General features: G+C 44.7%; 1 protein-coding gene across 1 annotated transcript in view; it reads right to left on the bottom strand.

Annotated features, from left to right (window-relative positions):
- OTOG (otogelin) overlaps positions 1–12,490 on the bottom strand; it is a 1,187,449-nt gene that overhangs the window by 839,012 nt on the left and 335,947 nt on the right. The window contains exon 11 of the mRNA XM_086954148.1: positions 8,343–8,451. Within this exon, the coding sequence (XP_086810274.1) occupies positions 8,343–8,451 (109 nt within the window). The remainder of the gene's footprint in view (positions 1–8,342; positions 8,452–12,490) is intronic.

Below are 12,490 nucleotides of genomic sequence, written 5' to 3'. Positions count from 1 at the left end.
CTCCATTTGTGTGCGTCCTCTGTGGAGTGCCAGCACTAACAAACGGAAAAACTGAAAGACAACAGGACTTAAGAAATAAGGTTGTGTTCTGGTTAACAAAAAATAGACCCTTGCCACCTAATATTGATGGAAGAATACGAAATGTTAGAAGGGTGGGCTGGCTAGGTCCCCTTCGAAAAGATATACCTGGTGACCTGGTATTAATACATTTCAGAAATAAACACGTCGTCCCACATCTTCAAACCTGGCAGCCACAAATAGGAGACGGCCCTATACACACCTGGGAACTGTGTGACTTTTACCCTAGAGCATCATACCTCCCCCAACCAAGATCAAATGTAGAGAGTAACCTTTTGATGGGCAAAAGTGGCCTCAGAGTGAGTGGCTATAATATTCAGACTTCCAATTGATTTGACTTACTTTGTAACAAATTATAATCTATGCCACCCAGCCCTCTCAGACCCATAGAGATTCAACATAATTTTATCTGTTGTAGCAATTTTCTACCACTTTTTTGTTTTCATATTATGTATTAAGTAAATTAATCAGCTTGGTCGTTTTGTACAGCTTGTTTATAAGGGAGACATGTTTTATATGGAAAGTAGGACCGGCTCAAATCTCAGATTCCATAGTAGCTTTAGGCATATCCGATGATAATGGAGCTGGAGGCGAAGGATTCCGCAACGGTTGAAAAAGCAAAGGAGGTTCCGGGGCAGACCTTTCAGGACAAGATTCAGAGTGAGACTGAGCAAGCTGTGCATTATTAGTGCCGTGACTGTCCTGCTTAGAAGCCTGTTTAAAAGCCCGCTGCAGCAGAGGGAATGGAGACTCAAAAAAGGATTGAGATGCCGTGGGTTTCTGAAACATCTAGTATACCTTCATTTTACCCAGAGGTAAGCTAGAAGGATTTTCTTGGATGTCCTCCTGATTATCCACTGAAGGATTGTTCTTTTGGCTTTCTCCCATCAAAGCTGGGCCTCATAGTTCATTTCCTCCTTCAGTTTCTTCAGTTCCCTCTGGAGTTAAATATATTGATCTTTGGCATAGCAAAATTGAACTTGCTTGGCTTGGAACCCCTTGGCCATCCTTGGGTCTTGAGGGATTGAGAATAGGAGTAGAGCCACGATGGGCTTTCTGAACGTGCTCGACCTTAGCTTTTGCAGTAGAAGTTAACTTCATCTGAGTAGTGCGAGTTTTGGTTTTGGGGGGCATGTTTGTGTCTGGCTGGGACAGTGAATTTGAATTCTTAGTGTGTCTTTCCATTAGGCTGAAATTATTATTTGTATATATATTACCTCTGGGATGCCAAAGTCACAAAGTCACAAAGTCAGGAAGTCGCATAGGGAGAGCACTCCCCTCTTTCTCACCTTTTTTTTCCCAGCCTTGTTCAGCCTGTCGCCAACAGAGAAGCAATCCTTCCCCAACAGCCCGAACCATGCAGCAGTCGCTTCAACCGTTTTTGCCCTCTGCAGACCTCTGCAAACCTTTGTTTCCCTTCCACCGGAGCCTCATGGGATAGACCGGTGGGTCCAAACACCCGCCACGAGCTGTGCTCTGTGAGCAGAGCAGACCCAAGTAAAATGGCACAGGCCAGGTCGCTCAGCGCTCTGTGCGCTCCTAGCACCAGTGGCCGGAGCCGCCGCTAAGTGAGCGAAACAAAAGCTGGCGCTAAAGTCAAGACAGGACCAGAACATCTCTCCCCCCTCTCAGCAGCCCGCAATGCCCAAAACAAAGCATGTTCGCCGGGTTAAAGCCACTCGCCGATTTCTCTCCAAGCCTCACGCTGTCCCTCATGCCACCATCAATCTCTGCAGTCCGGGCCGAGCTTCCAGGCACAGGGCAGGGTGATGATCACCTGAGCTACGTGCAGGCGGGTTCTGCCATAGCTCTCCCGTGAATAGCTATATTTATTGAGATAATGAATACTAATCTAGAATATTTGCAGAAATATCTTTTGAAGACACATTTTTGTTTTAAAATGAGACCTAGCTTTATATATGATTTTTAGAAATTATGTATCAAATTTGCAAACTTCAGTAGGTTTGATGGCTACATTGCAGCGCTCTGATATTACTTAAGTTATATTTACTGTTTGCTTAGGTGAAGGGTGGGAAACTTAGATCCACAAGTGCTGGATCCACGTCACATTTTCAGTATAACCAACAGATTTGGATACAAGCTCCTTCCAGGTAAACTGTGTGTAAATGAATCTTTAATATATATTTGGATTATTTAGCATAGATGTAACCTTTCCTGTCGTATGTTGGACAGTGATGGCTTACGCTTTCATTGCATGATTACTGCTTTTGTTTTTCACGCTGCAGAGAAATCTGACATGTTTATACTACTTCGAACTAATCACTATTAATGGCACACACAAACATTGCACAGAGCATATTGTCTGAAATCAAAAGCAAATGCAATCAAAGTGGTCTATTAACAAGGGTAGAGAGAAAAATTCTTGTTCTGAGGCCTCAGGGATGTCTCATGTTAACTGGCCCCAGTTGCGTCAAATGAGATCTTTTGTCTCTTCTGTCCTGGGACCCCATCCTCAGATTGTGGACAAGGTAACCTTTTTTGTACTTGATTCTCAGACTAGTAAAGCAGAGGATTTCAAGGCTGACTTAGGGAGATGCCGAAGACTAGAGATTCAGGACTGAGCAACACCACAAATATCACACAGTAAACTAAAGTCCAGGGAAACGTGCTGCAATACACACACAACTAATTACACCACACAAAACTACACAGATGTATAAAATGCCAAGTGGAAAAATCAGCTTGAACCCCACCTAAAAAGTCCCACATTCTAAGGAGCTGTACCATAAAGAAAAGTCACAGTGGTGAACTAACTACTTTAATCCAGGCTAGGGGGCCAGATGTACACAAATTAGAAATTGTGATTTTCAAACTGCAATTCTTACTGAATCGAAATTAGGAAATTGCAATCAATGTAAGAAACCTTAAAAGTCTTAATTAGTGATTTATAGTATGTCACAAATCAACCTACCTCACGATTTTTTTTTTAGGTAAGCCACAGTCTGCAGAACATTATTACATACCAATGCTATTTGGTATTTGGAAGGGAAGCCCTAAGCACACCCACGTTCTTATTTGGAAACCCAACTTGAGATTCGCTAACTAGTTACTGAATTGCAATTAGCCTTTTGTACATTTAAAAATGTTTTTTTGCAGTCACAAAAGGCCTGATTCTGTAAATTAGGACTTTCCAACCTCTAAAAAAGAGTTGTACATATGGGCCCAGATCCAGTAGGTCGGAAACACTGTCAACGGTCTGTGTGTCAGCAGGCCCTAGCCCCAAAAATCACAGTGCCCCAAATATTGACATAGCAAGTCATGCAAGGTATGCACTTATTAAATGTGAAACCTATTGACTTTGCACCACACAAACTCAGACCCAGGGGCTTCTTACTCTATGAGGAGTGCCTCCTCGAGGTCACTAACTTTTCCCTTTGGAGGTTTCCAGTGGCAATTTTTTCACAATGCTTGTGGTGCACTTGTGGGTTCCTGCCACTATTTATCATGGTTCCCAGAACATAATTCACTACTTTTGTGGTTCTTCACATTTCCACATCGGAACGTAATATGCCAGTCCGTTAAAGCCCCACTGGCTTATGGGAACTTCCCCATATCTCAGGCATTTCTCTTTTAGATATTTGTTACACCCGTGTGTGCAATTGTTTTCTGTTTGGCGCCCCCTAGCCCTTTGGTGGTGCACTGAAGCTCTCCACAGTGGGGATCATATGGCGTGTCCTAGCCATGTGGTCTATCAACTTTCCCTGATGCCTGACACTTAGATTTTCCACCTGGTGAGGAAAAAACTGCAGTGTCTCTCTCGCTATCTCCTCTTTTTCACTCTTCTCCAGGGCTGCCTTACGCCCTGATAGGGAGGGGAATATAGTGGCAACAGAACATTGTAGCCCTGAGTGAGCCGCCCACAAATCAGGAATTTGATGTTAAGGTTTGGGGGCTGGCATGAGGCACAGGAAATGGGCCTTCTGTACCTGCAAGCAACTGGGATACTTTTCATGGTGCTCTCCCCTCTATAGAGGGGCAATTAAAAAAAAATCACTGTTGTGCTTTTAGACCTAAGTTTTCACAGACTCTACAGGTGTGGTTAGCTAATCCCACTTGGGAATTTTTTTTACCGTGGCCGCCAGTCACCTGCTGCAAAACTAGAAACTGTGGTCAGAGGTGGTTCTTTTGTTTGTGAACAATTCTGTCTCATTAGGTCAAATCATATGGGGCTTTCTTCTCTAAGGGGCACATGCATCATTGTAGGAATTTGCATTTCCTAAATTGCGAAAATTAGGGAATCGCAATTTAGGAAATGCTAAATCCTATGCATCAAGAAATCCTAAATTTTTTTAGGATTTCTTAATTTTCGGAATTTGCGATTCCTTAATTGCGAATCGCAGTTAAGGAATGGCATTACATTGATTCCTATGGGCCTAGAGGCCCATAGGAATCAATGCCGTTTTGCATTTCTTTTTTTTGGAATTCGCAATTTGTTGATGCATTGCAAGGGTGCAGAGGGGGGCCCAAAGGACCCCCCCCCCCCTGCACCACTGAAATGTATTTTAAAGTGCATGTTTCACACACACATGTCCTAAGGACATGTGTGTCTGTAACATGACACTTTCCAAAATGCATTTTTGTGCTTTTTTAAAGAATTTCGCAAATTAACACGAGGGTCAACCTCGTGTTAATTTGCACTTCCTATTTCAAAATTCGCATTTTTTTAAAAATTGATGCATTACATTTAAGGAATCGCACAAATGCGATTCCTTAAATGCATTCGCATTTTTAGGAAATGCAAAAAAAAAACGAATTTTGAAAAATTGTTTCATGCATCCCAAAAACGTACTTAGGAAGTGCAAACGGCCGAATTTACGAATTCGCACCATTTGCACTTCCTAAATAGGTTGATGCATGTGCCCCCAAGCTCTTTTAGCACACCTGGGTTCTCCAGACCCTCGAAATGTGGCTTATTTTTTACCTTTCTATATCTTCTGTCACTCTTGCTCTCTAGTCTTCAGAAGAAGCATAGTTGTGGGAGCAGCCCCTGCCCTTACTAATTGCTTTATTCATCTCCTGCCCTGGCATCTTCTTGGCAGAGACCCCACATGCTTCTCAAAGAAGACCACTGTTCATGCCTGCACTCACTGAGCACTAAGGGTATGTGCAACATGCGTAATTGCTCTAGTGTAATTATGCGAAATTACAGCAAAATTACCTAGGATTTTGTTGAATTATGCGAGAAGCATAAACCAGCATTGACTGTTATTTCTTGGCGCAAAATGCATCCATGCATCCAAAATGGACCTGAGGGTGCATTTTGCTCTAAATAGCGCTAAATGCAACAGAACATGAACAGCATCAGCCAGCAGCCACTCGCCCACAATAAGTTGGTTAATGGTTATTCTTGTTCTAATGCAGTAAAATGTATGTGTCAAATTACACGAACAGGCATAATTGTATACTTTTGGGTAATTTAAGTCAAAAAGGTATTGTGACATTTCTGAAATTACTCTGATTACTTTGGCGTAATTAAGATTTCTCCCAGGCCTGTAGAGCACCCAAGACTTCAGCCACTTGAAGGATGCCTGTGGGTCCACCAGGAACCTGCAATACATTCTTGTGGGGCATCCGCAAACAGGGCCAGCCACAGAAGTCCAAATGGGCATTTTTGAAGGATTCTCAGCAAGCCTACCCTATAATGACCCTTAGAGGGATTCAGGAAGCAAGTGCTATTTGCCTCTGTGAGAGTATGCAGGACTGGTTGGTTCGTCTTTTCCTGGTGTTCCCGACCCTTCTTCACAATGTGGTATTTAAAAATGAAGATAAACAGTTTCAAAATTGGCACTTTCAGGGATTTGTTCACTTCCAGTTTAGCCCTTTGCACAGCATTCTGGGAAATTGAAAGAAGGTGAGAGCCACTACAATTACAACACATCTCTCCTCTGAAACAAGCCATGCTGATTCAGGTCTGGCTTCTTCCCTCCCCCCAAGGTGTCAAAGTATTCCCTCGTGGTGGCTGCGCTGGAGGTCTGCCTGACCTCATTTTGTCCCATGTGATTTCTTCACAGGGAAGTGTTTATGATCGGTTTATGTTTTTTCTCCTTGCTCTCTTCCATTGCTAGGAGAAATCCAACCTCTGTAGGATGAGCTTATTGTTTCAGCGGGGCTTTCGTTTGCCAGCTGGGCCACAATGTAAATAACCATTACAGCAGGCATGCTAAAAAACTGATACCCACTAAGTCTGGGTCAGGGAAATATATACAATGTAGAAAGAGATGGAAAAACTCATACGGATGTAAACAAATTCTACAAATGTCAGTTTGTGACCAAGACGTTTATAAAAAAGGACTCATCAGTGACCTTCTACGTTTGGGCTAATAAAACGTTACATTTTAGACACCCCTTACCTAAAACAGCTGTTTAAACACTGAAGATGTACACTTCATTCAAAAAGAATGAGGACATTTCATTTTTGAATCTTAATTGAATAATAAGGCCCTAGAAGGCTACAAACATATAAGATAGGTATATAAGAAAGAAATGTGCAGGGGTTTAATGGTCGGGAATCTGCTTCCTTTCATTGAATGTTTTGAATCATCCATGAACATGGATGCACTCATAACCAACAATTCCAGAGCAGCCAGATTTCAGTTTATGGGTATGGTGAAAATATGCTCAAACCATTTTGTGACACAGTCAAGACATTGATCTTCTCACATACCCTTGCCCAAATATGATTACTTTACTCTTCACCTGCAGCTCTCCCCCTTGCATTATTTGACATAATAGATAAAGTACTAAATGTTGCTACTTCTCTCTTCAATAACCCCAAATACATGTATACCTCTCAGTACTACTACCTCCCTACTACTTATCAGCTAATACCATGGCTCTTTACAAACGATTGAATATGATCTTCAAAGCCATTAATGGCTCCTTTCATAACTACCTCTCTGAATCTGGGGCTGCTACCTACATTAAACCAAAACAAAGACACAAATTACAATCAAACCTCCAGATGCAGTTCCTGGACTGATTACGCTGAAAGTCTGATACAGGTACATTTCACACATTCCCTCACCTTGCATCATTGAAAACTGCTCACAAGGAACACAATGTCTTAAAACAATGGTATTTACTACCTTTTTGTCAGAGTAATGTTGTAGATATGGGTATATCATGAAAGTATGGCCTGACATATTCTCATCATTCAAAACAGTTCCCATATTTATCAAGGTTTTGCGTTGCCCTTTTGCCATGCAAGGGGGTGCATGTGCATGGGCGACACAAAACCTAAGTGAGATTTAGCAAGCCACGCAAGACCACCTTGTGTGGCCCTGCTTGATTGATACATCTAGAATAACACAAGGCAGCTCAAATTGCTTCCTTTCGTTACTTTGTGGTAGGGTGGCGTTCCATTGATGGAGAGTGGGTGTTCCCCTGCATCCATCCATAGATTTTGGTGCATTCCCAGGTTTACCATTAGTGGTAGACCTGGGAATGCGTCAAAACACTATGCCTCCACAGGTGAGGTGTAGCGAGGAAAAATATATTTATTTCTCCTCATTTGTCAGCCTTTTTTCAGCGTTTTTCTCCTTATTCTGCAGCACACATAGAAAGAGGAAAATGCCTCAGCATTGTTTTTCTGCAGAAAGGTCTCGTCCTTCCTGCACAAAAATAATCCTACCGACAATGCAGACACACTAGCAACATGGCACAAGGGTGCCTGCGTTGGTGCTAGGCATCCAAAAGTATGCCAGCGCTACAAAAGGACAGGACTGCACTGCAAAAGGTAAATACAATGCGTTCCTGCCCTTGCCCTTTAACGCAGTGCAGTGCAACAAGCTGGCTTGCGGAGTTGCGCTGCATGAAAGAATGACAAGTCTTCCCTCTAAGTCTCTATGCACCCAACCAAAAATGCTAAGATGTTGTTTGAGTTGTGTTGCTGTCTAGTGCATGATTTGTTAAAATGCTTTGTTTTGTGCAAATAAATATTATTACAACATAAATGTCACTATAATATGTTAACAATATAATTCACATTTCTTGGTGCATATGTTAACAATTATTTTGTAGTGCCTCTGTGTTCTGTTTTTGAAACCTGATTTTTCCTTTAAAGCAGCATGAAGATCCTTCAAAGGTGGACAATAGCACAATTATGGGAAAGTGTGTAATATATATGTTCAATGAAGACAAATAGCATGATAATTAAGGCACTGTACTAATAATTTCATCATCCATTCTCCTAAAAGTAATAGGCTTGGGAAGGTAAACGTTTAAAGTAGAAATATATTACTGACCAGTTGTTACACTCATCCCGCACAATAGAGCCAGACTTGTAAGAGGCTCCATGATAAATACAAGGGCATTCTGAAGGTGTGACACAAACTCCATTTTCAAAAATTAGACCTAAAAAGTTGAAACAAAAAATGCAGTTTAGTTTAATGTTTTACATGATAAAACTGACGTAGTCCTGTTAATTCCAGCTGCTAATTGAACACTTACCATTCATAGTAAGACTTCAGGATTAGTCGCCAGGCCATGCATTAGCATTTAAAAAAGGAGCACACTAAAGGTCTCTAACAACCAGTGCTTCAACACCAAATCAGTTACAGAAAGTTAGCCTCACTTTACCTCCTTGAATATAAAGGCAGATGTGGATGAGCAGTCAAAGCCTATCTCAGCTGCTGATTGGGGAGTTTAAGTACACTGCCTCACATCTATCGCGTTTACAATAAAAATGTGAGTGTTCAGCCATAGTTGTGTAATACTTTGACTATTTTGCAGTGTATTATATAGGAAGTTGGTTTATTAGTTGTGCAGGATGTGAGGGCTGCACACAAGTAATAGTTCCACAATATACCCTTATGGGGACTGTTTCTTTAGAAAAAGGAAAAGTACATTAGGCACATTGAAAATATCAAAGACAACATTGCGTAATCACCTTTGACCCCCTAAAAGGGTCATACATACATATATACGGTAAGTCTATTGGCTTGGTAAAATGTTCAAGATTATTGACCAACATGTAAAAAGCACGATCATTTTGTATATAAATGCAATCATCAAAAATAACCATGTGTAAATGCACTTATCTTATTTTTTTTTTTTTGGAAAACCTTTATTGACGAGTCAAAGTACACAGCTATTCAGCCTTACATCCCGGAGGCTAGGCAGCATATGAAAGGGAGGATGATCAGTGCACACAGTGCATATTATAAAATCGTATGAGGTTTAGTTTTACGTTATAAATGAAGAGAACATAAAATAAAACACAGTAAAAGAGCACCAGAACCAGTGCGAAAAGGCAAGGCGAAAGAACCTAAATGCGACAATACCCAGAGCAGGAGAAGGCTGGGCCATGGACCCAAAGAGTACACGTATGAACAGTGCAAAATGGACGATATCGGGAGGGAAAGAGTACAGGATATGCAATGTAGTGGCATTTGAGTTGGAGTTATAGGCTAAGGGGAAACTCGTTCTTCCATTGGGGCAGTGTCGGGTCGGAGACAGATATCACCCCTGTATTTGTTCCAGGCCCCTCAGATCTTATGCCACTTCTTAGGTTTGCCCCGGGCCACGTACACTGTTTTCTCACGAACCATACACCAGTCCATATTGGTCTTCCACAATTCTACTGAGGGAGGCGACGTAGCGCCCCACTTCTGAGCGATATCACGCTTGGCCACCATGTTTCCCAAAGTGACCCATTGGGTTTGCGTAGTGTTGTAGTCCGTGGGGCCCCACACATTCAGTAAGCAGCGCCGGGCCTCGGCCGGCAAGTCGACTCCAGTCACCTCACACATCACCGCGTGGACACGCCTCCAGTAGGAAGCGACCGCGTGACACTCCCAAATAATGTGCATGAAGGTGGCCAATGCACCACAACCACGCCTACAAAGTCCGTCCACCGAATGGCCTATATGTATCAACCGGGGGCCGGTCACATACACTCTATGCAAAATTTTCAGCTGGAGAAAGCGTAGTCTGGCTGGGATTGCTACCTCCTTGGGGGATGACACCGCACACTGCCAATCTTCATCATCCAGCTCAACACCATCAATCACCCATTGTTCTCTCACACTCAGAAGGAGGTCCGCTCGGACATTAATCAGTTTTTCATAGACTAACGAGATGGCACTGTCCGGCATATGACCATCCAGAACCCTATCTTCCAACGGGGACGACTCAGGGACCTTCTCACCCTCCGGCAGCACTGACAAAAGGCCGTGTCGTAATTGGGTGTACCTAAAAAATTCCGTCGCTCCCAGTTGAAACTCTGTTTGTAGAGCGGCGAAAGATTTTATCCCACCCTTGGCCATCATGTCTTCGACCTTGGAGATACCAATGAGGTCTCATCTATCAAACCCCTTGGTATTCCACAATTTCCCCAGAAGGTCCGAGTCGTAAAGTGGGGTGGCCAACGTGAGTCTCCCTTTCCATCCCTGTGCCTTTGTGACAGCCCTCCATATGTGTACCGCTGTCCTAGTCGGATCTGTCATTCTACCATCCAGAGATCTCGAGTACAACGCCCTGTAATATTTCCCATCGTCAAGGAGCCACCGGTCCATAGCGTACCCCGGACTATCGGCTAGACCATAGAAACCATGGTTGAGGGCGGCTAGTTGGGAGGCCCAATAATACCTCCGGATGTCAGGCAAAGCAATACCTCCGTCATACCACGGAAGCGCGAGTTTAGCTATAGCAATGTGCGGTCTGCCATCCCAGAGAAGGGCCCGCTGTAAGCCCTCGACCTCTCTGAAGTACCCGGAGGGGACTGGGTCCTGGGTATTCTGGAGCGCATACAAGAATCTGGGCAGGGACATCATTTTGAACAACGCCGCACGTCCAAGCAGGGAAAGCGGTAGCTTCCGCCACCCCTCTACGTCACCCCGCAGGCGTGCAAGAGGGGGAAGCAAGTTGTTCGCATAATGTGTCTTGGCATCGGTTGAAATATAGATGCCCAAGTATTTAAACCCCTGCCTCGTGATCTGTATGGTGCAGCCCCTCGGGAGCCGCGGAGCCTCACCTCTCAAAACGTATAGGTGTGATTTCGACCAGTTGATGACCAGGCCCGAATACCTACCGAAGGTATGCAGCACATCACATACCACGATAAGGGACTTGCAGGGAGAGGTGAGGTAAAACAAGATGTCTTCCGCGTATAAAGACACGCGGTCCTCAAAGCCGGGAGATCACCGTATCCCGTTGATATCCGGGTGAACCCATAACCAGGCAGCCAAAGGCTCAAGCGCCAACGCAAACAACAAGGGCGACAAGGGGCAACCCTGCCTGGTGCCCCTGCGGAGAGCAAAGGATGCAGACACTCGGCCATTGACCGTAACGTTGGCAAGTGGACTAGCATACAGAAGCTTGACCCATCCTATAAATTCAGGGCCAAACCTGAACTTCGTCAACACCGCCCAGAGGTAGTTCCACTCGAGGGAGTCAAAGGCCATCGTGGCATCCAAAGACGCCAAAACGGCCGGCTCCCGGAGCGTGCGGATCCTCGCCAGAGCCCCGTGGAGACTCCTAAGGTTAAGGGCGGTGTTGCGGTGCGGAATAAAGCCAGACTGATCCGGGTGAACCAAGTCGCTAATCTCGCCCACCAGCCGATTGGCAAGCAATTTAGCCAGGATCTTAGGCTCGGCATTCAGCAAAGAAATAGGGCGATACGATCGGCACAGGTCTCTAGGCTTCCCTTCCTTATGTATGACCACAATGGTGGCCAACCTCTGGTCCGGGGGGAGCGCGCCCATCTCTCGCGCCTCCAGGAACATGTCCCGTAGGGGCGGGCGATGCTGTCAGTTTTTATCTTATAAAGCTCCACCGGGAGGCCGTTAGGGCCGGGTGCCTTGCCGGACCTCAGAGAGCGTATCGCAAGTGCGACCTCGTCGGCAGTTATACCTCTATCCATATCGTCGCGCTCAGTATCCGACAAACACGGAAGGTCCACCTCTCTCAATAGGGCATCAGAGTCCGCCTCAGACATCTCAGAGAGCGAGGTGTAAACGGACTCGAAGTAATCGGCGAAAACCGTGACTATAGCGCTGGGGTCGGTAACAGCCAAGCCGTCCTCCCCCAGCACCTCAGGGACCACACGGGAGGCCATCTCCTTTTTTTCGAGCCACGCAATAAGCTTGCCTGCCTTGCCCCAACATCATAGATCCTCCCTTGCTGTTCCCTGCCCATAGCCTTGGCTGCGTCAGTAACAGTGGCCCGGTACTCCGACTGCTTAAGCGAGAGAGCGTGGAGCAGGGCAAGTGTCAGATCAGTCTCCAATTGGGAGTCAAGATCCTCGATCTCTGATTCTATCCGCACCGCATCCTCGTCCCTACGTCTCCGCGCCTCGGCTATTAAGGAGAAGGCCTCGCCTCTCAAGACGGTCTTAAAGTCCTCCCATAGGGATACTGCTGACGTAACCGAGCCCGTGTTTTCAGAAAAGTAG

The sequence above is a fragment of the Lissotriton vulgaris genome, chromosome 2_1 (genome assembly GCF_964263255.1).
Source record: "Lissotriton vulgaris chromosome 2_1, aLisVul1.2, whole genome shotgun sequence".
In the NCBI taxonomy this organism is placed as follows: domain Eukaryota; kingdom Metazoa; phylum Chordata; class Amphibia; order Caudata; family Salamandridae; genus Lissotriton; species Lissotriton vulgaris.
The sequence above is the reverse complement of the archived record's forward strand: the minus strand, read 5'-3'. Positions and strand labels throughout refer to the sequence as shown.